This window comes from Leuciscus leuciscus (genome assembly GCF_965113295.1).
Source record: "Leuciscus leuciscus genome assembly, chromosome: 3".
Taxonomy (NCBI): domain Eukaryota; kingdom Metazoa; phylum Chordata; class Actinopteri; order Cypriniformes; family Leuciscidae; genus Leuciscus; species Leuciscus leuciscus.
This window is the reverse complement of record NC_138727.1, coordinates 8653294-8678443: the sequence shown is the minus strand read 5'-3', so window position 1 is coordinate 8678443 and position 25150 is coordinate 8653294. Positions and strand designations below refer to the sequence as shown.

Here is a 25150-nt window from a genome sequence, read left to right as displayed (position 1 = left end):
ATTTCTTATAGACCCAAAGATGTTTTTAAAAAGGCCGTTTAAGGAGGTTTCGATTAAACTTCACAAAAAAATATAAGCATGTAGACAGTCAAATTTTGCCGCAAAACCAATAACATTAAAATTAGTGACATTTTCCCTCTTATTGGTAATATTTAATGTTTATACATTTAACACATTCTGATGTTAGAGATTGTTTGGTAACATCCTTACGGAGTGATGTTCATATTTGAATAGAAGAAAATCACCTTGACCCCAAAATAAAAGTAAGATAAAACAAGATAACATAAAGGGGAAGGGCAGAGTGATTTGACATGATTGCACGTGCAAGAGAAGTTGTATAATATATGGCATGTCACATCATAATTCATCTTCATATGTGCAAAGTTAGAGTCTTATCAACTTGTATGTTGTTTCCTAAGTGCTGGTGTTACATAGCAGGAGGAGTAACATAGAACTGGGCATGTGAGGACTTTGACAGGAGACGCGCAGTGACCCCAGGTTAATGTCTGGAGGAGAGTCCTGAAAGGGTGTGCTGGCTGTAGACTCTTGAAAACTCATTCTACCTGGAAGCTTGTCACTTTCTCTCTCCTCTGCCTCATGCTCTCCAGCTCCATGGAAGTGTGTGGGATAAAAATGTTGCCTGCTTGGGAGAGCGATGGCTCAAAGGTGTCTGTAAAAGTGCCAGGTCCAACTCTGACATACCAGAATATTCAGTACTGCATTAGAGAAAGCCGTGGCCTGTGCCGCAAGAGAGGACCCGAGAGAGACATCCTAAAAAATGTCAGGTTAGTGTCTGTGTGTGTGAGTCTCTAAATGCTGTAGAAGCAGTTCAATCAGATTGTCTTATTCACTGGACTGCTTATGACATGCTTCATAAGATTTACATCTCGCATAGACCATATTCAGCAAAACATACTGCTGTGCCATCAAACATTATTGCAGATCATTTTGATACAGATAACAGTTATCTTTAATCTGTGCGCTCCAGAGCTAGTTGATATGCATGTGCATATCAGTGTCTTTCTGTTTAAATGTTTTTATATCTGCAAAAGAAATAGTTCTTGACCTAATGCTATTGAAAATATCATCTAAAGTTTGTCCAGAGATCAGATGTTTAGAGATTAGAATGAAAAAGAAGTCCTGAAATTGTAATTCTTCATAGTTTTTTTTGTGTTAGTGTGTTCATGTTTCATTTTTTGTGTTATATGCAGCAATCAGTTGCTTGCTTTGGTTGAGGAACTGTGATGGTTCTTTTCTATGTCACAAGAAATATAACCAATTATTTAATCGTTTTTGTATTATTTATTTTTTAAATAATACTTTATATTAATTGCAATAAAAATGCCACATATTTTTAATGATAATATATCGTCAATACTAGATATATAGATTGCTCTTTTGTTATATAATGAAATCAGATAACCAAAAATGTGCCTCGCGCATTAACGTTTAAATGACCTGTTAAATGAAAAAGTGACTTTGTAAAGTCAAAAACATATTTAATATGATAAATTATACACTATTGTTCAAAAGTTGGAAATTGGTACGTTTTTGTTTGTTTTTGAAAGTCCCTTATGCTCACTAAGGCAGCATTTATTTAATCAAAAATACAGTAAAAAAATAAATAAGTAAATCCCAAAAATAACTTTTTTCTAATTTAATATATTTTATAATGTAATTTATTCCTGTGTCACATGATCCTTCAGAAATCATTCTAATATGATGATTTATTATCAATGTTGGAAACAGTTGTGCTGCTTGATATTGATATTATTGTTACATTTTTTTATTGATGAATAGAAAGTTCAAAAGAATAGCATTTATTTGAAATAGAAATATTTTGTAAAAAAGAAAAAAAATGTTTTGCTGTCTATTTTGATCTATTTAATGCATCCTTGCTGAGTAAAAGTATTCATTTCTTTCAAATGAGAACGCTAGTAGTGTATATGAAAAATATAAAGTGAATTTTACTCTTACAAGTTACTTTCATTGGTGAAACCTAATGATTGAAGCATATTACAGATATTTTTGACTTAATTTAGATGTCGCCACATGAATCGTATTTTTAGGTTATTTGATAAACATATTTACAGAGCACATATAAGACTGTTTTGCTATTTCCTGTTTTAGTGGAATCATGAAAACGGGACTGAATGCAATCATGGGAGCAACAGGAAGCGGCAAAACATCGTAAGATGCTCAGAATTATCAGACTATAGTCACAACTGACAACAAGCTGGCAACTACGCACAATTAATAACCTTTTATTTTTTGTGTGAAGGTTGTTAGATGTGATCGCTGGCAGGAAGGATCCTCGTGGTTTGCGTACAGGTCAAGTTCTTGTTGACAACAAGGTCGTGACCTCTGACCTCCGTCTCATGTCTGCCTATGTCGTACAGGTGAGAATGCACAACTTTACAGTTGTTAGTATGTCCTCTCATGAGGATACAGGAGTAATCTGCTCTGTTGTGTGACACATGTAAATGTTAATGCAGGGAAGATTATTATGTGATAGAATTATTTTTGTCTTCTCTTCTGGAGTCTTTTGCATGCATTTAATCGGTTTAATTTCCAGCATTTTCTTTGCTACATGTCTGTCTGTCTGTCTGTCTCTCCCCTTCTGTAGGATGATGTCCTGATGGGAACTCTGACTGTGCGGGAGAATCTTTTATTCTCTGGAAATCTGCGGTTGCCAAGGAAACAGTATTCCACTGCTGATAAGGAAAAAAAAGTGGAGAGCATCATTCAGGAGCTTGGATTGGAGGACTGTGCAGACACCAAGGTTGGTCACAAATGTGATTGCAGCTTTTTATGTCCAGATCTATTCATTTAGATGTGTGGTGCATACACTCAAAAATGTAACTGTCCTGAGATTGCAAAGAAAAAAAAAGAAAAACCTTGCTAAAAAGATTAAAAAAATTAATTAATTGGGAATAATCTTTTATTTGTTTTTAATTTTAATTTTGTTTGTTTTTTGTCTTAAAACGAAAAAAAAGTAGTGAAATAATGAAGTTTTGTTTTAAAATATTATTAATATTTGTAAACTGCCTATTGAGAAAATCTAGTCAAGGTCACAAAAATCTTTTAGGGGCGTTTACACGACACTGTTTTCAGCTTAAAACGGAAACGTTTTTATAAGTTCTGGCTGTTTATTTACAAGACAACAGCGTTTTGGGGCCTGAAAACGCAAACTTTTAAAAACGGGTTACAAAGTGCACTTTTAAAAAAACAAAAAAGTTACTGCATCGTCTCTGTGTAAACTACAAAAACGCGGATTTTTTTCACTCTTTACAAAATGACATCGCCAACTACTGGCCTGGCAGCAGAAAACAGTGTTTAGTCGTTTTGGCGTCCGTGTGAACAGGGATCGTTTTGACAATGTTGTTTTCTGTACGTGAAAAACGGCAAGGATTTCCCCCCCCCCCCCATTTTACGTCGTTGTCGTGTAAACGTGCCAATAGAGAGATCTTTTTATCGCAAGGTCAGTTCAGGTTCATGCTTCAAATGGTGTTCATTTGAAAATACTTTTGCCATAAAAAAAATTAAACGTGTTAAATGTTATTTAAATATATTAAATAGATAATATCTTTCTCCCAGATTGGTACAGAGTTCATAAGAGGTGTATCGGGAGGAGAAAGAAAGCGCTGTAGCATTGGTATGGAGCTCATCACATCTCCTAGTCTTCTGTTCCTGGATGAGCCGACCACAGGCCTCGACTCCAATACAGCTAACAGCATCATTTCTCTCTTGCACAGGTACAGACGTGTGCCTTATTTAACAACACTTCATCGCCTGGTTAATTATGTACTTCTAACTTAACTTCTTCTTGTTTTGAAACCAGATGATCTCGAAATCCTTATGTTCATGTCATTTTATCTTATCTCTGCAACTCCCCTCTTTCTCTCTTCTGGTCATTCAGGTTGTCACGGGGCGGTAGAACTATAATTTTCTCGATCCACCAGCCACGTTACTCAATCTTCAAGCTCTTTGATCATCTGACACTTCTCCATAAAGGAGAAACCGTTTATGCTGGCCCTGCCGGCAAAGCCATGGACTACTTCCAGAGTCTGGGTAAAATACCCACACATTTGATATGCTGGTCACATAAATATGAATTAAACGAAAATGTTATATCAGACCCATCCAACTCAACCAATTCCATGATTTTTGAACACTAAAATAGTAATACTTTGAAGGTATTCTTTGAAGAACCTTGGAGTACCATACTCTGTGATATATAAATATAGTATAGTATCAAAGTACCACGATAGTGCAATCTATTGTTTTCAATAGATTTATTTAAATTGTGCATGAAACAAGGACGCATGAAATAATTAAAAGCAAAAAAGGTGCCAGAATTGAATTAAATCAAAACTGAAAAGGACAATTTATCTTTCAGTATAATAATAAAAATAATTCATGCTCTAGTCTATTAGCCTTTTTGCTTGTGTATTCATACAAAACACTACAATATTCCATAGAATTCATTTAGTGGTTAATATCTTCACTACAGTGCCTTTGCTATAATAGAAAAATAAGGTTACTCTTTATTTTAAGGTGTCTTTGTTACAGTGTTATTATACATTTAAGTTCTGAGTGATAATAATTAAAGCATATACTTACTATAGGGTTAGGATTAGGGTTTGTTTTAGGGTTAGTCGCATGTAATTGTGCATAATTTATAGTTACTATACTAACTACATGTAACATATTATGGATACTGTAAAATAAAGTGTTACCAAACAGAATACTTGCCATTCATATTTTCAAATATTATTAAATTCCTCATAAATATGGTTTCCTCTGTTGATCAGGTTATGAGTGTGAGGCTTTCAACAACCCTGCCGATTTCTTTCTGGACATAACCAATGGGGAGACGACTCCTTCAATGCCAACAGGTAATACACATACACAGACATGCAGATATGAGCACATACATGATTATGAAACTGAGGGATCGACAAATGCAACTTATATAAGGTAATCAATGTTTTGTGGTATTGTTCAATCACATGAGTTAAGTGGATTGAAAGTTTCTCTCTCTTCCTCAGAGAAGTCATTGGCTGAGCTTTACAGTGAGTCTCAGTACTGTGCTTCTATCAAAGAGGAGTTGAAATGTATCACGGGACCATCAGATCCCTCATTTGAAGCCAAGAGCAAGGCACCATCCTATGTCACTTCATTTTTCTACCAGGTTTGTTTCATAAGAAAAAAGTCTTTTAGGCGTGTGTTTATAAGTAAATGTTTAACCGGTACATTACTTTGACCGACTGTTCAACTTTAGCTCATAGCTGTTATCAGGTCAGTTATGGGTGAAATAAACAGTGTGCCATAAACCTTGTCTTTCGGATGGTTGTAACATGAAGTCCACTGAAGGCAAGTTAGACTAAGGAACTAAAACTATGAGAAATTCTAAATAAGAGACATGAAAATATAAACTTGAAATAAAACTACAAAACAGATGTGACAATGGTTTTATGTTTTTTCCATGTATGTGTATGTGCATGCTTACCTGAACATGTGTATGTGGTTAAATGTGTGTGTTTGTATGTAGTTAAATGTGGTATGTTGGAGGACAATGCTGAACGTTGTCAGGAATCCTCAGACCTCATATGCTCAGATGGCACTTAACATCCTCTGTGCTCTACTGATTGGACTCATCTACTACCAGATGCCTTTAACTCTTCCTGAAGCCTTACAGAACAGGTACTGTCACATCCATCCACCCATCCATCATCCATCCATCCACCCATCATCCATCCATCCAAGCACCCATCCACCCATCCATCCATCCATCCATCCATCCGTCCATCCATCCACCCACCCACGCATCCATCCATCCACCCACCCACCCTTCATCCATCCATCCGTCCATCCACCCATCCACCCACCCTTCATCCATCCATCCGTCCATCCACCCATCCATCATCCATCCATCTGTCCATCCATCCACCCACCCACCCATCCATCCACCCATCTATCATCCATCTGTCCATCCACCCACCCATCATCCATCCATCCGTCCATCCATCCACCCACCCATCCATCCACCCATCTATCCACCCACCCTTCCAACTAAGCACCCATCCATCCACTCATCCATCCATCCATCCATCCGTCCGTCCATCCACCCACCCACCCATCCATCCAGCCATCCATCCATCCAGCCATCCATCCACCCATCCACCCATCCACCCATCATCCATCCATCCGTCCACCCATCCATCCACCCACCCATCATCCATCCATCCTTCCAACCAAGCACCCATCCAAAATCCGTCTGTCCATCCATCCATCCATCCATCCATCCATCCATCCATCCATCCATCCTTACATCATTACAGATTAATTTCTCTGTGTTTGTGTGAGCAGGATTGGAGCGTTCTTCTTTCTCATCATCAACATGGTGTTTGGCAATCTATCAGCAGTTGAACTCTTCATTAATGAGCGAGCAATCTTTGTGTGAGTATGACATCATTTGTTCAAATCATAAATTGTGCTTATAATTGTAAATTTTCAATGTTATTTTAGTGTTATTTATATACTATTATCGTATGTTTTATATATTTTGAATTAGCTTTTATTTTTATATTTTAAATTTTCAGTGTTAAGTGTTAGTAATTTTGTGATGTGATTTAGTTATTTTAAATTTTAGTTTAGTTTTAATTTAGTTTTATTTTAGTTTTATTTCAGTTAGTTACCAAGACAACATTTCTAATTGTCATTTGAAGATTTTTAAGTTTGCATTTTTCATCTAATATTTATATATATTATTTATATCAGTTTTTATTTAAATTAATGGAAATTATTTTTAATAGTTTTAGTTTTGGTTAACATAACAACACTGAAATGAATGTGTCCATATTATGTTTGTATTTATTGAAATTTCCTTTCATTAAAGTGGTCATGACATGAGAAATCAAATTTGCCTTGATATTTTGACAAAAGGACTTTGTATCAATAAAACATCCTGCAAGTTTCATAGCTTAAGACGTCTTCCTCATTATAAACAAAGCATTTATTTAATCAAGCTCCAAAAACACATCGTTTTGATATTGTGGGATCTGTGACAATATCATACGGGCAAACATATGACTGCCTCCAGAGCAAGACATCGATGTACAGGGTGGGCCATTTATATGGATACACCGCAACAACATGGGAATGGCTGGTGACACCAAAGTCCCGTTTGTGGCACACCAGTACATGTGAGGGGGCAAACTCCTCAAGATGGGTGGTGACCATGACATATACTAATGTGCCACAAACAGGACCTCAATATCACCAACCACTCCCATGCCACCACGGTCTATCCATATAAATGGCCCACCCTGTATAGTTATACATCATCACACTATAGGCCCCGCCCACTGGCGTTCAGTCGACGTTTGCCTACACACCGATTATAATCACTGACGCTGTCTACACTGGATACAGTAATACTGTATTATAGGGGATATTTTGGGGATATTTAATTTAATTTTATCAATCAATAAATTCCTCTTGAAACAAACTTTGTTGTATTATTTTAATTTAATACTGTGAAGCTGCTTTGATGCAATCTGTATTGTGAAAAGCGCTATACAAATAAACTTGACTTGACTTGACTATACAGATGCGTGTTCAGTTTCTGTCATATTTATCACACTTTAATCTGTCGACAACAGGACAAATGTAAGAATGAAAGAACGTTTGCTTTGACACGTTCAGTTTAAACAGCTCGTTTGCATCTCTGTACAGACTTCAGAAGGATCCAGGCAGTGTCGGAAACAAGTGGATGGTTTAGTTTAATGAAATCCCTGATCGCGTCAGAGGATTAAATGTTTGTTCAGAGCGTTTCGTTTTGTAAATGAGGCACAGTGTAATGGAGAGTTTGCAAATAAACTTTAGTTGAAATATGAAGCAGTAAACTGTAGCCTATTGGATCTGACAGCAGCACAACACAAACTGTAAGTGAATGATTTCATAAAGGATGGCTTTATATGGGTAATGTTTTCAAAACACTGATGTGTATTTTTTTGTGTAGCATTATAAGTGAACTTCAAGGAACATAATAAAAATAAAAAATAAACATGTCATGACCCCTTTAATTTTTCTTTTACAAAAAAATAATAAGTGTGTTTTATGTGCATGGTTTAGGCATGAGAACTCTGGGGGATATTACCGTACATCCGTGTATTTCCTGTCCAAGGTCTTTGTGGATCTGCTACCGAATCGCATTGTACCGATTTTCATCTTCTCCAGCATTTCTTACTATATGATGGGTAAGCACACGTGTCACATGATACATTATTAGTATGCTAAACATCTGGCACATCATTAAAACTATCAGTAGTACATATTGTGTAGTAAATGAATATATATTTGTCAACAGGGTTGAATCCAGCATTCACATCCTTCTTGTGCTTTGCGTTGACCATGTCTATGGTCAGTCTGGCGGGAGTCAGCTTGGCTTTCCTGATCAGTGCCAGCGTGAGCTCATTCGCCATGGCCAACATCCTCATAGCCTTGCCCTTTGTCTTCATGATGGTCAGATTTCTAAACATACACTTGCACAACACATATATTCTTGTTCTTTGTCATTCTTTCTTATTCCACGTGTCTTTCTCTCTCTTTGTTGCAGGTATTTGGAGGGTTCCTGGTAAATCTCAACTCAATGCTCAACTGGTTGTCCTGGCTCAAGTGGGCCAGTATCTTCAAATATGGACTAGATGTAAGGAGGAGGAGTAAAGACGTTCATTTTTTAATGCACAAAGTGTTTTTGCAAGACATAACACATATTAAAAGAGTGTAACACATGCTTTTTAAATGCATCGCCACACATTATCAGATTACATAAGCAGTGCTGATTATACTGTACTTGTGTGGTGTTCTTTTGTAGGCTGTGACAATAAATGAAATGAAAGGGCAGGTCTTCTACGGTGTCAACACTACGTAAGTTATTTATATTGAATAAAGATAAAGTGTAATGACAGGTCAGTGAAAGTTCACAGAGTTGTATAACTGGGAAGTTAGACAACCTCTTGCACATCATGACTGGCTCAGACACTATACTGTTCAAAAGCTTGGGGTCAGTGAGATTTGTTTTAAAGATATTAATATTTTTATTAACCACTAATATTCATTAAATGATCAGAAGTGACAGTAATGACTTTTACATTGTTAAAAAACTCTGATTAAAATAAATGGTAACCAGTTCTTTTAAATTGTAATAATATTGTATTTTTGATCAAATTATGCAGTCTTGGTCTAAAACATCTAAAACATCTTACCAAACCCAAACTTTTGAAGTGTAGTGCATATCAAAACACAATACTGGCATAAAGGGTATTCTTTAAATCATTGCTTAATACAATTTTTGATTGAGCTATTAAAATTTAAACTTGTTTTATAGTGATAACCAAACCTAGATATTTACATCTTCTGTTTGATCTCTTTCTCATGGTCAGACTAACTGGAGAGATGTATCTGAAATCTCAGGGGATCGACTACAGTATGTGGGGCTTCTGGCAGAACGAGGTGGCTCTTCTGGGCATTATACTGGTGTGTATGACATTTGCATACATACAGTTACGCAGGATCAACCGCTGGAAATAATGAGCATTCTCTTCATAACAGATTGACTCATACACACAATGTCATTTCATAAAATTCATATTTTTGTACACCAACTTCATTTTTGTTGTATGTAGATTATAAACACTGTTGTCTATGTAAATGATATTTTAATTTGATAATTCATTTGGGATTGACACTGATACCTGTTTGTAAATATGAAATACTTTCTAATGTAAAAAAACAAACAAAAAAAAACATGTTGTGCAACATATCTGTATTTGAAGTGTATTAGGCTATTTAAATGCTTTCCTGCCTAAATTAAATAGTAAAACAGTTTGTTAAAAGATGAGAGTAAATGTTTCTCTAGCAAAATCACTGTATTTGTACAATTGGTCTATTGACTCAACTTTATAGTTACTGAGATGTGAGATGTGACATGTAAATATAAAAAATATGAAGTTCTCAATTTTTTGTGCTCATGGAAGTCATGTGTTGCAAAGAAAATATGGTCCTAGATTTTATTCTGTATAACCAAAAAGCGATTTATATTTAAATTTTTCAATATGTTAATCAATATGTTTTTATCCAAATAAAAATAAATAAAACGTGTAGCCTGTGAGTGAGTGTGCATAAGTGAATGGATGTGAAGATTGTCTTGTTTTCCTTAAATAGACAGTAATAAGTCATTTCACCAGTAGGTGGCAGCACCGCTCTGAGTCATGACCTAATGTGACTTTCATTCTGCACGTTCCTCCCATAGACATAATAGAATACTATTGTATTTTATATGTCTATGGTCATTCCACGTCTTCTTGCACTGCCCTGATATTAATTATACAAACACTACTGTATTTCTTGTAAGTAGCTAGTTTGAATTTTATCCATTAACTTAGTATTTTTAAATGTTGAATGAGTAGCTGTTAACTGAAATGCACTATTCTGTTTGAGTGTATGGCTATTTGCGCACACACATAAGTCATACGCTTTTGTCAATTATATATTTTCATCTTCAAATGTATACTACCAGACCTCTAATCTAAATCTTAAAATCACAGATTTAAGTAATGTAATTTGTCCTCCAGTTGTTGCTGTAGTATCTAAAACCCACAGAAAACAGCTGCAGATATTTCTTTGTTATTGCCACATGGAATATTAACATCTGTTAGATATTAGTATCTCCGTGTGTGTGTGTGTGTGTGTGTGTGTGTGTGTGTGTGTGTGTGTGTGTGTGTGTGTGTGTGTGTGTGTGTGTGTGTGTGTGAGAGAGAGAGAGAGAGAGAGAGAGAGAGAGAGAGAGAGAGAGAGAGAGAGAGAGAGAGAGAGAGAGAGAGAGAGAGAGAGAGAGTGAGAGTGTGTGTCTGTGTGTGTGTGTGTGTGTGTGTGTGTGTGTGTGTGTGAGAGAGAGAGAGAGAGAGAGAGAGAGAGAGAGAGAGAGAGAGAGAGAGAGAGAGAGAGAGAGAGAGAGAGAGAGAGAGAGAGAGTGAGAGTGTGTGTCTGTGTGTGTGTGTGTGTGTGTGTGTGTGTGTGTGTGTGTAGAGAGAGAGAGAGAGAGAGAGAGAGAGAGAGAGAGAGAGAGAGAGAGAGAGAGAGAGAGAGAGAGAGAGAGAGAGAGAGAGAGAGTGTGTGTGTGTGTGTGTGTGTGTGTGTGTGTGTGTGTGTGTGTGTGTGTGTGTGTGTGAGTGTGTGAGTGAGAGTGTGTGTCTGTGTGTGCAGTGCAGTCTTCTTGAGTTTCAAGAGCCACACTGTCAGCTAAAAAATCTTGGAAAATCTCCAAGGTCGAGTTGGGGAGAATTCACTGGAAAAAAGTTAAGGTACAGAGGTGCATAAGACAAAGAAGAAACAAAATCTACTCACATTTGCTTCAGAAAATGTAAAATTAATGTTACAAATGTCATCTCCATGGCAACAAAACTATTGGGTTATGTTGCAATATGTAAACTTATACAGAGTAAAGGAAAAAATAACTAAAAATGGATACATTAAAGGCAGTTGATTAGTGTAACCATATCTATTGCTAGCTGATTATAATATATTAATTATGTGAGATGAACCTTTTTATACAAGAACTAAAAAACAAAGCACACTCTTTAAGTATTTACTGTCCAACCATTGTTTTTATTTCATTGTCATGTCCAGTTGCAAATGGCACATAATGAGAATACAATAAAAATGAAGTTCAAAAATTTGCATTTTCACACCTTATGAGATCTTATCCCACCAGGGAAGGCACAAACACTTCATCTTTTTCTTCAACACATTCACATGGAAAAGCTTTAGCCGAAAAAGTGCAAATCAACAAGCTAGAGTTACAATAAAAAACACTGTTGTTCCTGATGTCAGAACATGCTGAATACAAGTCATGTAACCCAAAATGTCCACAAACACCACAAATAACAATTTGACAAACAAATGATTTGCTTTTGACTGGCTTTGTGTGCTTGTGTATGTGTGCGTGGAGAAATCTGAATCTCTCTGATGTGAACAAGGATATTTCTCCAGTATTTTCTGAGCCACGTTGCTGCTATTTAAAACCTGGCCTCATTACAGAAGCCAGTTCACTCTAAAAATGTTTTCGGGAGCAGGAACAAACCCTATGGCCGAAGGCTCAGCTTATGATGCACAGCATTTTGCATAAGCAAAATTACTGACCATTATGTAATAGCACATTTAGATTCAGAATTTCCTAGAAACCGCTATTATACGGAGTGAAATAAGACCATGAAAGCACTGAGAGGCAATGACAGTGACTTTGCATGATTCTACACAAAGTGCATTCAATTGCTTAATGTATTGTTGCATTATTTCGTGAAGACTTATGCTAATTGAGATTAAGCAAAAAAACAGTTTGTGCAACAATAATCCAGTTTTTTGTATTATATTTTGTCAGTGTACCATCAGTTTGTGCTTCATTAAAGGGAAAACTCACCCAAAAATGAAAACTCACATTCATATTGTTCCAAACACAAACACTTTCTTTCTTCTGTAGAACACAAAGGAAGTCAAAATATATTATTTTATGTTCGACTAAAGAAAGTAAGTCATACAATGAGTAAATGCTGACAGAATGATCATTTTTGGGTGAAATACCCCTTTAATGTAATGAGTTTAATGAGAAGTAATTTGTGCATTTGTTTGTACTTTTACATTCAAATGTGTTTTTGTGTCTTAAGCCATTAGATTATGTTGAAATATTTCTGTATGTTGCGTTATGTGGACTTTACATTATCATCTTGTGCTATAGAGAATGTGTTATGTTTAAGTATAGGTTTAAAGAACACACATAGTTTGTTTGTGTGTGTGCAGATTCATGAATGTTTCTCAGTATTCCCACAATGTTGCATCAGCAATCGCCTGGCCGCTGGCTTTGAGAACCCCAGCGTGGTCTCCCTTAAGATACTTGCCTTCCTTGGTCTTAATGGCCACTTTATTATAATCACAGAACTCAAAGTGGAAATAGACAGGTGTTCCACTGTTGCTAATCACAGAGCCGTCGGCCTCCACTGTCCAGAACTTCCCCACCGAGTCTGAGGAGAGCAATTCGAGAAATGGTAACTATTTACATCCTACCAAATCCTACCAAGTCAGAATCACACTGTCACTCACCTTTGAGGCTGTAAGCGTTGTTGTTGTACTCTAACTGGAAGACATCATATGATGAGCGGTTCGAATCAAGTGTACCGGTTCCTTGCTTACGGCAACCAATGAAGCCGTGTTCCCCACGCAGAACTATCAGCGGCCGGTTGATGAGCTTCACCACAAACTCCTCCTGCTCGCCTGTAAAAGAGAACAGCACACGCTAGGACATACTCTACATATAACCTGTTAGCTGAGGTTAATCATACGGTGCTCTTGATTTTACATATGCATGATAAAAGAAATTATAAGTGTGTTCACACTTGTAGATTGGTTCTCTTGGTTCATTTGGTCCGGACCAAAAAAGAAAATGATACATTTAATCCTGGTTAGCTTAGCGTTCACACTGTCTTTAATTTAAGTATTTTTGTGATTAAACTTATCGAACATCTAAAACAATGCTGGGTGCTGGGCTAGATGCTCTCGTTGTGTGTGCATATGTAACGGAGGCAAGCTAGTAGTCGCTGTACGTGTAACCCGCACTCCCCTGACCTAATGAGGCTCGCTAGCGTCCTTAGCGTCCTTAGTGTCCTTGATAGCGCACGTGCCTCCCACGCCGGTTCCTGCTCAGAGCAGGTCAAGTAGGACCGGAGGGGTTACATTGGTGCCATGACCTGGATGGAAGTGAGGTTTAGGCGGGTGAGTGTAACGGAGGCAAGCTAGTAGTCGCTGTGCGTGTAAACCTCACTCCCCTGGCCTCAAGAAGCGTGCTAGAGGCTGCAGTTTTTAGCGTCCTTGTTAGCGCGCCTGCCACCCACGCCGGAGATGTCGGTTCGAATCCCGCTCGGAACAGATTGAGTAGGATGTGTATAAAATGTGTAAAGGGCCGTTCACAAAAAGAACAAGAACGATAACTATATTTGCGACCACACCAACAGACAATAACGGTCTGTTTATTCTAAGCTCGCTCGCTGCGGTTTCGAAGTGTTTACAACGTCATTAAACATGTTTTTGCTGTTCTTGTTGCATTTACATGGCTTTAACCAGCAGATGTCCTCGGCATGCTATGTTTTGAGTGAAGCTAGTGTAATGATCTAAATAATCTAACAGTGAATTTAACTGACATAGTAAGTTAAAATATGGATTTTTCCCATATCCATTTTCAACCCTTCTCAAACAGTGGTGGATTTTTCCGGACCTCGGCGATTAACTTGTTCTGCACAATGTTGTCTGCCATTTTAAATGCGCGAGCCCTTAAATTAGAATCTATTCTGATTAGCTCTCAGTGTTTTATCGTTCAACAGCTGGAAAAAAATCATTCCGAAAGTGATCCCAACGATATCGTTTCTCTATATCGCTATCGTTATAGCTGTGCTGGGAAATCTGCTATTCTTTAATATTGAGAAAGATTTTAGAACTATATTTTATCGTTATTTTTATCGTTATCATCCTTAGTGTGAACGGGCCTTCAGAGTCAAAACAGCGCCAGGAATTCCTCCGTTACACACACAAACTGAGATCTTCTGCGGTTCCAATGCCTATACCGTACTGTAATTGGCAACATGGCTCCTATGACGAGAGGAACCAGGTATTTTTGCGCATTCTGTCCTTTTTGGGGTTGCGTGTTGTGACATCACATCCTGTTTTTGGTTCGTTTAGATGTCACCAGAGTTTGTTTGGAAGCTTGTTTGGTGCACACCAGGGTTCACACTTATTCAAATGAACCACATTAACTGAGCAATTGCAACAGAGTTCATTTTAATCGAACCAAACCTGCCAAGTGTGAACACACCCTCAGACACAAACCTGCAGAGTCCACAGCGGCCGCCAGCTGTCCGTTCTTCTTGGCTGCCATGTATTTACCATTACTGGCCTTCAGTGCCACTTTTGACCCTTTCCACTCAAGGTCAAAGAAACAACTGGGTGATCTGGGGATAAACAGACAGTTTCTTAAAATCAACTTTGAAAAATAATAGACTAGACCGTTTTTAATTTTGGAACGTACAATTCTGTTCTTATTGAGCACAACTGAGCTTGTGTTCAACTCTACCTAACAATAAACTTTGCTTTATGTATTGCAAATATTGTGGCTCTTAGAAAACTTTAACTGTACGTTGCTTTGGATAAAAGTGTCTGCTAAATGCAAAATGTGAATGTAACAAATCATCAGTGCACATTATCACAAATTGCTTTTTTTATTTTTTTATGAAATGGTATAACTTACTCCATCACTGAAAACTTTCCTCCATTTTGGTATGTTTAAAAATTATTGGAGAATATATATACATATATATATATATATATATATATATATATATATATATATAAAATTGTTGAGTAAACAGAACATCTAGTCAAGACAAGCTGTTATGTTTGCATTCCCTATTGCCTTTATTTAATTCCTCTTGCCATATGGTTCACTCAGCAGCAAACAATCTTTTAGACTCAGACTGGCTAATCTACTATTCTACCCTGTGATTTATATCTATGTGACATTTTCTGATAGTAGTTACGTATAGTTAATTGTTCTTACTTAGTGGAGGCAGAGCATTGAATCGCTCCACTTGGGGTGAGACTCCAGTACTTCCCATTGCAAGATCGGAAGGCACAGCGCTTTGTCTCCATGTCCATCTCCATCTGAAACACCTCCTGATCAGACTCCTCATCCTGATTGGCTGATAAGTCAACCCCTAAAATAATAAATTCAATCAGAGTGCGATTTTTAGACAGACTAGGAGAGTGAAGTTAATCAATATATAATTAAAATTCGAATCTGATACTTGCATGCATGTACACACACTGACAGATTTCCAGAGCTCTTAAAAGTAAAGCAAAACTCTGAGCCAATATGCACACTTTTTATAGCATGCATATCTGTTTGTCATGCAATAAATTGCTTCTTTTTTTTTTTTTTTTTACAGTAACTTTGATTGGTTTGCTAAGACAGGACAATCATTTTACAAATGTCGGGTATGAAAATAAATAAATAAATCGGGCGCCCTGCATGCAAGGTTTCACAATAACACAAAAAGAGCAGTCTGGATCTATTTTAGCGCTGGATACTTAAATAAAAAAAAAAGTGGCCCATTTTACTTAAATTCACCCAAATATGGCCCAGACCTATTATTAATAGTATTATTTATGAATCATGCTGCAATCACTGCTCACCTTGGCGCATGGAGATGTTTCTTTCGTTGCTGGCTGTGAGCACCACTTGCCCGTGACTTTGCTCGAGGACAAAAAGCTCATCTTTGCCGACACGCGCGCTCTTGCCTGACTTCATTGTCCCGGTGGGGCCCGTGGGCGCGATGTATTTGCCCGTGGCGTCCCGGAAAGCCACCTTCCCCGAGCGAAATTCCAGCGTGAACCCGGTGCCCGTGCCCGGTTTGGCAGTCAGGGCGCCGCTGCACGTGAGGAAGCGGTTGTCTGCGGTCTGCAGATGATACCGGTGGTCCAGGTACACGAGCGTGAGCAGTGAGTCCACACCCCACGGCACGTCGCGGTCCACGGCGAGCTCGTTCCTCTCGGCGCACAGGTGCGCGTACCGCTTGCGCGCGATGCTGTACACGTTCACCTGAGGATGCACGGCCAAGTGCACGTTCCATTTCTCCGCAGGCGAGATGCTTTGCGCAAAGCACGAGATCCGGTCCTCGGTCCCGCCCAGGTAGCGCGCATGGGGCTCGGACTGCAGGGACCACTGGCCGTCGTCGTGGGCGATCACAAGGAACCGACAGTCCGGGCCGGGTTGCTCGCTGTCCGCGGTCACGTTGCCGTCCTTGTCGGTGGCGAGGTAGCGACCCAGGTGGCTTTTGATGAACACGGCATTGGAGTCTCCGTGGTCTCCGGACTGCTCCAGTGTCCACACCTGCTTTTTCTTCATTGAGCTCGCGGAGGCATTGATCTTAAAACCAAACATCTCCGCTGTCAGATATTTGTTACCGGCGTTTATTAGCCCGAACCGAATCACCAAAGTCTCGCCTAATCCTTCAGAAGACATGTTGGAGCTGTTTAGACGTTACGGTTCGGTGAGAATCGGTGAGCAGCGGTTCCGAGGAGTGGGTGTGACGATTGATACACGATGGCGCGCGCGAGAGAGAGAGAGAGAGAGAGAGAGAGAGAGAGAGAGAGAGAGAGAGAGAGAGAGAGAGAGAGAGATGCTGATGCTGATGATGCTGATATGAAGGCTGTAGCCTATGTAATATTTTTTTAGGTGTCTTGTTGTTTTATTCCACACAGGAGCATCATCGTACTGGACAGCTGTTTGCACCACTTGATTTACCCTAATAAAATGCAAAGACTGGAACCGCTTTCCACGTCATCTCGCTGCTGTTGCTATGGGAAGAATAGACCGATCTTAAATTAAAGTGCCTTCTCTTGTGAAAAAAAATAATTAATTAAATATATTTAAAGAGCCATACTTTAAATTAATTTACTTAAATGCGAACTTAATATAGGCTAATGCTTTCTGACACTTAGCCTATACTAGTGCATGCATGTTATTTGCATCAAAATGAGTTTAAATATTTTGACCATTAAGTAGGTCTAAGTACAATAGGCTATGTGATTTCATATAGGCCTAATTAGCCTACTTGTTTTTGAAATATGGTTATATGCCAAATAAAAGCATTTTAAGGTAAAGGCTATTTTAAAGTCATTTGTATTGACACTTGTAGCCTATAGTGTATTTAAAACATTTTTGTAATTAAACATTTGTAATGTTGTAGTTGGTTGGAAATTTACATTTAAAACAGGTTAACTCTATATTAAATATCATACTACAAAATTATCAAGTAGCTACTTTACATGTGCTTAAGTCAACATCAAGATAACCGTGCTTCTTTAAAGCATTACAAAATCATGTTTTAAAATGTACTTTAAAGTAAAAAAATAATTTGACATTATTACAGAAACGTAGGCCTACTTAGCTTATTATATAAGTTTAAACCTTGAAGACTATGGAAGTGGGGTGTATGGGACACTTGAAGAGACCTTCTGCAACAACTAGCAACCTGTAGCTTAAGACTGAGGGGTTGAGCTTGGTCAGTATAGGAAACCTTCTGGGAAAGCTGAGGTTGCAGGCTGTAAGTGCGGCCAGAAGAGGGCGCTCTTCGTATGATCTGTCTGTGTTCTAACGCCCCATAAACTGATGGTCATGTAAAAGGCACTGTTGTTCAAAAGTGATGTTAAAAGGTTCTGCCTTCAATAAACCTAAAAATTTTTTTTACAAATCGCCACATATAAACTCGTTACATCACCAATGAAAGTGTGTAAAATTTAGGCCTACTTTTTTGTAACATTCAATACTTTACATTCGCCTGCCATTCAACTTATTTTGTATCAACAGCTGTAGATGTCCCCCAAACATTTCCTCTGCTCCTGAAATAAGGACGAATGAAGCAGGAACTTGCTTGGGTTATTTTCAGGCCAAGCAGCTGCCTTCCTCTTCCTCTTCCTCTTCCTCTTAAAGGACAGGATATTGATTCAGTCCTTTATGCTCTGCTGACTGTTTGATGTAAATTAAATCTCTCCACTCATCCTCTTTTCTTCTGCACATGAACACACATAGCCTAAATACCAGTGGTAAGAGGTACAATTATTGATTGCATTAAAGGGATAATTCAATTTTTTATGTGTTATTATGTAGCCTATTTAGAAATTGTGTTTGGTTTTTCTAATTTAATAACAACAACAACAAAATCCACTAAATCACACAGCACAGTTAATTTTTATACTGACAAATAAAGATGTAAAATTCAGGCAGAAATAGAATCAACACTAAATGTAAAATCTGTTTACATTCACATTAAATAATACACAGCACTAAACATTACACAAACCATTATATATATCAATTTGATACAGCTTGACTAAACAAATAGTTTATATTCAAGCATGATTTGTTTTTATTTGATTTCTTTGGTAACACAATAAGGTCCATTAGTTATTGAAATGTATTATAAGCAATATTTTACAGTATCTGTTCATCTTAATGTTAGCTAATAAAAATACAACTCATTGTTAGTTCGTGTTAGCTTCAATCCAATAATTAATATGAACAGATACAAATTTTGATTTTAATAACATATTAGTAAATGTTTAAATTAATATTAATAAATGCTTTAGAGGTCATTTTCACTGTTAGTTCACTGTCACCGGGGCGGTACCCTTTAAAAAGGTACTATGTACCATTTAGGTAATAATATGTAAACTTTTGGTACCAATATGTACCTTTGAGGTACTAATATGCACCCAGTGACAGCTTTTGATACCCTTTTTTTCTGAGATGTAACTAGTTATGTTGACAAATGTGTTACCATTCTTATTGTTAAAAAGAGTTCATGTTGATATCTTCACATGATCTAGAGTTTTAACATATCTCAAATTCTTTCAAATGAAAAAATGTCAAAGTTTACAGCCGTAATAGTGAAGACAAACACAGAAAAAGGCCATTGACAATATGCAATATGACAATACTAATCTAACTTGAGCTTCCTTTTGCATTTTTTCTTGGGGGAAAATGAACATTACGAGTGCATTGTGTGGAACAAACACTCTGATGGATTAAGATGAAGCATCTCTGTGACAGAATTAAATGTTATACCATATTTACACTGATAACTATCACGCCCCTAGACACAACACAGCCTAAAGTAGACCATTTAAAAAACAAATTAAACCAGCTTCATTTACTCTCTTAATGAGCTGAACTCTTATGTGGTCCATAACAGCTTCCAGGCTTTCTGACTGCTCTCTCAGTCCAAAATCAGCATTGACTGAGTTATGCCCATAATCTCTGCTAATGAAGCAGTGTAAACGATGAACAGAGTGCAAATCTCTCGATTTAATGAGGTTCATCTGTCAAAACCAACTTATGAAACCATTAAGTGAAAATAATATCCTAAAATATAATGCTGAAAGCTATTTTTTTCTCCCCAATTAACTCAAAAAGTAGCAGAAAATATCAGTATTGTCGATCAATGTGGCAGGTTTCTCACTTTGAGGTTAAGATACTTTTGCAATCAACTCACACAAAACATGTTGCAATCTCTTTGTCCAAAGACTGAAGAATGAAATTCAAAAACACGAATGTCCTGTTCTCTGGCAAGTATTTCAAGAAGTCAATGCATCTTTAGAGTGCTTGTTGAAAGTAAACCCATCTGTGTGTCACGAATGTGTCCTTGCATAAAATCTTGCATGATCTTCTTAGTCCGACTCAACAGCTCTCTCTGCTGATGATTTTGTAGAAGTTGAAACTCAAACTCTTTTTGTTATAAACTGATTTTTCAGCATCATTACTCTTCAGTGTCACATGATCCTTCAAAGAATTATTCAGATTTGCTGCTCAAGAAACAAAAGTTGTGCTGCTTAATATTTTTGTGGAAACTGTGATATTTGCTTATAATTTATGTGACATTATAAATGCCTTAACTGACAATTTTGATCAATTTAATGCCCTTTTTATTAGTCCTTATTAGTATTATTATAAAATAAAACCTTACTGCCCACAAACTTTTAAAAGATAGTGTATTTTTATTTAATATAATTACATCATTTTTTTTAATTAAGTTATTCCTTTATATCTTTTTAAAGCCACATCATAAAATAAGGAAATATAATGCTCTAATATAATGCATTGCAGTACACACAAAATAACCAAAATTGAGAGAGTGCTAAAATTGAGAATCTGGTTTACATGATTGCATTCATGGATGCAAGAGTGTGAAAGTAAAACTGAATCTTATTTTAATATGCCTGAGTTTATGCATGTTCTGACACACATACATTCCTGAAATGACAGCGAGTGACCACCCTCTTTTCCTTATACACTGAAAAAATATTTTCATTCATCCAATTAAAAAATTTTAGGGTAATGGTTCACATCTATATTTTATAACTTGAGCCAATGAAAAATAAATAACTTGCCCTTACCAATATTTTCTATGTCTATGAAAACTATTTTATAAAACTTGGCACAAAGCATATTTTTCTTGTTGAAAAAAATCTATTAATTTAAATTCTATTTTTGATCTAAACAAAAATATATAGATTTAATCAAAGCAAAAATTATCATTTAATAAATATGTATTAGAAATTATTTGTTTTCTCCAATTAAATAGATATTGATTTAATAATACAATTATTTCTCATTTTTAAAAATACAAGTTAATAGTAATTATTTATTTTAAACAAACAAAAAGATATGGATTCAATAAAACATATTTCCCATAAGGAACATTAATTAATCTTGTCCAAAATCAAATAAAAAAGACACATAATTTTCATTAAATCGATATTTATTAAATTATTACCGTATATACATTACTTCCACACATCCACAATTTCGTGTCAGATTTTCAACTTTTTCAACATTTGCGACAGACAGCAAGTCCTTCAGAACCTCTTGACCCTCAAGTATGATTCCAATGTTTGTGGGTATACAGCTTGTGCATCTCTGATGACAAAGATTTCCATGGTTTCTGCTGAAGAGTTTTTTCAGCCTCTTCCTTCTCCAACACCTGGAAAAGAATTTAAGAAAAAAAGAATAAGGAATCAATACAGCTTGGGTTTCCCCCCAAATTAGTTTACATAATACTAATACTTCTAACTAATTATAAAATTTACTCCAATTTGTTGTTGACATATAAATATAAGTTGCACAAACTTTCCAGCACATGGGACTCTGATTTTAGCTGAAAGTAATTGTTTCTATATTTGAAATTAGCCTTCAGACTGTTATCAGACATATATCTGAACATAGTCTGATGGCTAATTTTGAAGTGGACAGCCATATCTAGCATTTTCACATCTCTAAAGTAATCTGGCCTTACCAGGAAATCTTTGATGAGGTCCTCCACTGTTTCTCCCATATAAAGGATGAGATATTTCAGTGCTCTTTGTATCGGTGTCAGTATCCTGCATCAAGATAATACAAATTTGGCATGAGGGTACATTATGGTCAACAAACTTTAGCACAATATACGTTATCAGTTGATATAATAATCATTATAATATATGATTCAATAGTGTGTCAATCCTATTACTAACGCCACGAAAAAATGTCCTCTGGCTAGTAGCTGCTACTACACTTTTTTGAAAACCAACCGACATCAACCGATTGGCGCCAATGCAGCAATACTTCTATGCATACAATCCATAAATAAAAGACCATTGTGAGTGTCGACAGTCATACGTGTTAGATAACGTTACCATTAATCACAAGTGAACGTCAGTCCTTTTACATGTAAGCTAACTTTAGCTCCTTAGTTGTTGATCAGGTTTCTACGGTTTCAACCAGAGAACGTCGTTCTTATGACGCTGCATCGAGATAACGTTATGTTCAATGATTAAACGTTCACGTTAATTACCATTGTAAAATCAAAATAAGCCAGGGGTAAACGTATATGTTCCCTTTTGCAATCGGTCAGGAATTGATTAGCAGCTAACGTCGACACGTTAACTTGCCTAGTGTAAACTAAGCTAGCTAACACATTTTTAAACTAACGTAAGTTACATAACGATATCTAACAGATAAATTCGGCAGAGCAACATGTCTTGTACAGGCTTCTAAATATACAGCAGCACATTTAAATGGTTGTTTGTTTCACTTACTTCAGTTTATCCGCGATGAAATCTGATTCTCTCTGACTGGAGCAGCAAAGTGATCCACGGAACGTAGAAGAGCGGTTACAGCGGTCTGCTGACTGATCGTTGTCGTCGAGAAGATTTGTGTTTAATGCCCATGCGCAATCCTGTGTGTAATCTTGAAATTGTACATTCGTCGAAACAAATATTTCTTATTTGAGCTCTTAATGAAAAATATTTATATTTAACTATGTTTTGAACGAAAAAAATATTATTTGAAAAATAAAACAAATAATGGTAAACTGAATTGAAAGACAAATTATGAATTGGATGAAGTACTGCTTGAAAACCTTTTTACAGTGTATGTACAATCAGAGAGCTTATTTGGAACAGGCTGTTTCATTTTATGAAAGAATGAGAGCTTGCCTTATGTTATACTGTCATGTTCAGTAATTAGACAGCATAAAGTTGGCTTCTAATACGTCAAATTCAAAGCACTGTGCTCTAGTCTGAACCGCTCAGAGAGAGAGCTTAAGTGGGATTGAACAATTGGAAAATAACTGGGAAAGGTTACCTGTGGAAAACAAATATTGTGGGTTACACATCATGAGGCATATGTACCTTATGTAACTTACTTAAGATCAATCATGCTTAGTTTCCTTTTGCGAACCTCAGTCATTTTGGGTATATTTCCATATTAGGAGTCTACCTGTTCCCATTGCTTATTGAGAGCAGCATCCACCAGTCCATCCCATCAGACTTTGTGTGAGTGTGTGTTACCTGTCAATGTTTCCATATAGGGTACTCAAGGTCTGATGGGTGGAGACAGTCAGTATAGGCCACTTATTGTGTTTATTTATGTAATCTTATTGTGTATTTCAATTCTCCTATGTGGTTACAGTAATTGAACACAATAATTGTTCCAAAAAAACCCTATAATGAATAAATGCAATGACAGCAGAGAGAGAAGCAAAGAGTGCCAATCACTCTTTCTAATTTCCGCTTTAAGGAGTCACGTGACTTCGCCTTGGCTTCCAAAGTACTATACCATGTGACTCATCCAGAGATTGCCTTTTAAGGAGATTGGCTGAATATCTCTTAAAGGGGCCCTGAACAAGCTGTCTTTGTAAACAAGAAACAACACAAAGGTTATCTCCTTCCGTTATATTGGACAGCATGTGACATGTTTGAACTCTGTATATGGCTATATGGAACAAAAACTTTTCATTTAGCTCTGTGTGTATGTTGGTACCCTCCATCACATTAAACATGCCCTTATGTCATAACAGCTGCTCAAACTAATAAATGAATGAACAATCACACTTTACAAGCTTTCCAACCAGTTTATACGCTAGATTTATTTCAGAGAGTAGACTAAATTAAGTTTGGCTTACTTTATATTTCCTTTCTGATACAAACTCCTGCGACTTCCTTTCAAATGTGTCACATGCTGTGGCTGTAAGACTTTAAATCGTCTATCTCTCTTCCTCTTCCTCTTTCTGTTTGAAACATCCATATAAGGGCTTCAGTAATCTGCTGATGAGAGAAACAATATAGAATCTAAAACTGATAAAACAGCATCATTTGCAAACACACACACACATATGCCATTGTCATGGACCCCCACACCCTAAACGACAAGCTGATACTCACACACCCACCAGGAAACAATGAATGCTGTACCACTGCATACATCACTTTGTGAAATATTTTGTGTTAGTAGGCTGTAATGACTCACTCACCTCTGCTCAGTGAGCTTTAGGTGTAACATTACGATTACACTGTTGAGTCACCTGTTCACTGGGAACCGGTACAGTCAAAATTCAGTGTTAATATTGATACATGCATGTTTGGGTTGGGGGTGGGCAGGTGTGTTGGGTGTCACTGCCGTTCCAGCCATTCCAGAAATCTCTTGATGACAAGCTTTTACCAATAGATAAATTACTCACTAGGCTGTTGACCAAACACTACACTTTGGAGGTGGGATACTGATACTTTAATATATAGCTCCTGAATAGTTCATTAACATAAAATACACAGTTTGGCTGTCTTTTTAGTTCAACACTGATAAGATAAGGCAAGAAATGCAAAGCACCCCAGACAAGACGTGTTGCTACGTGTTTCAGATTGCCCATGCTGAAGGCGACACACATATAACAGGGATTTGCATCTATTTATGGCACCTATACGTACAAAAAAAAGCATAAACCAATAAAGGATAAACATATAGTTTCCACTGTAAAATCATAATAAATAAATATGGGATCTGATTTGAATAGTATAAGAATCTTTTTCTATCATTTTAATTTTTTTTTTGGATGACATTTGTGGCTAATCCCAAGTTATCACAGTTCTACTTTAAGTAAACAACTTAAATAAGTTAACTATTGTTACCCTGGAAAATCTTCAAAACGCCTGCATTCAACATTTAGTAAAC

The 25150-nt window shown here is 36.8% G+C and overlaps 2 protein-coding genes and 1 long non-coding RNA gene across 5 annotated transcripts; 1 reads left to right on the top strand and 2 right to left on the bottom strand.

The window, feature by feature from the left end:
- Positions 1 to 427: 427 nt before the first annotated feature.
- On the top strand, positions 428 to 10163 carry abcg2b (ATP-binding cassette, sub-family G (WHITE), member 2b). Its single transcript, XM_082162696.1, has 15 exons — positions 428 to 785; positions 2131 to 2190; positions 2282 to 2399; positions 2627 to 2782; positions 3598 to 3755; positions 3920 to 4071; positions 4815 to 4898; positions 5052 to 5194; positions 5555 to 5706; positions 6373 to 6462; positions 8140 to 8264; positions 8375 to 8529; positions 8624 to 8713; positions 8882 to 8934; positions 9450 to 10163. The coding sequence occupies exons 1-15, from the start codon at positions 598 to 600 to the stop codon at positions 9595 to 9597; spliced, it is 1872 nt and encodes a 623-aa protein (XP_082018822.1). The 5' UTR covers positions 428 to 597; the 3' UTR covers positions 9598 to 10163.
- A 1489-nt stretch (positions 10164 to 11652) lies between these two features.
- fscn1b (fascin actin-bundling protein 1b) lies at positions 11653 to 24383 on the bottom strand. 3 transcript variants are annotated; one of them, XM_082163490.1, is made up of 7 exons: positions 24367 to 24383; positions 23072 to 24249; positions 16300 to 20949; positions 15665 to 15821; positions 14938 to 15059; positions 13162 to 13332; positions 11653 to 13082 (listed from the first exon to the last, which is right to left on the bottom strand). In XM_082163490.1, the coding sequence occupies exons 3-7, from the start codon at positions 17126 to 17128 to the stop codon at positions 12877 to 12879; spliced, it is 1485 nt and encodes a 494-aa protein (XP_082019616.1). In that variant the 5' UTR covers positions 17129 to 20949; positions 23072 to 24249; positions 24367 to 24383; the 3' UTR covers positions 11653 to 12876. The 3 variants fall into 3 exon arrangements, with proteins under 3 accessions (XP_082019616.1, XP_082019617.1, XP_082019618.1); XM_082163491.1 differs by lacking the exon at positions 24367 to 24383 and having other exon boundaries at positions 16300 to 18339; positions 18416 to 20949; positions 23072 to 24301; XM_082163492.1 differs by lacking the exon at positions 24367 to 24383 and having other exon boundaries at positions 23072 to 23287; positions 24108 to 24301.
- LOC309494280 lies at positions 21461 to 22956 on the bottom strand. The gene is made up of 3 exons (XR_014204282.1): positions 22741 to 22956; positions 21960 to 22044; positions 21461 to 21647 (listed from the first exon to the last, which is right to left on the bottom strand). It is a non-coding gene; the product is annotated as an uncharacterized lncRNA (long non-coding RNA).
- Positions 24384 to 25150: the final 767 nt, after the last annotated feature.

Coding starts and splice junctions, on each gene's coding strand:
- abcg2b (XM_082162696.1), top strand. CDS start 598: ATGCTCTCCAGCTCCATGGAAGTGTGTGGGATAAAAATGTTGCCTGCT. Junction 2,191..2,281: donor ACAGGAAGCGGCAAAACATC/GTAAGATGCTCA, acceptor TTTTGTGTGAAG/GTTGTTAGATGTGATCGCTG. Junction 5,707..6,372: donor CCTGAAGCCTTACAGAACAG/GTACTGTCACAT, acceptor TTGTGTGAGCAG/GATTGGAGCGTTCTTCTTTC.
- fscn1b (XM_082163490.1), bottom strand. CDS start 17,128: ATGTCTTCTGAAGGATTAGGCGAGACTTTGGTGATTCGGTTCGGGCTA. Junction 15,060..15,664: donor CAATGCTCTGCCTCCACTAA/GTAAGAACAATT, acceptor GTTTATCCCCAG/ATCACCCAGTTGTTTCTTTG. Junction 13,083..13,161: donor CAACGCTTACAGCCTCAAAG/GTGAGTGACAGT, acceptor TGCTCTCCTCAG/ACTCGGTGGGGAAGTTCTGG.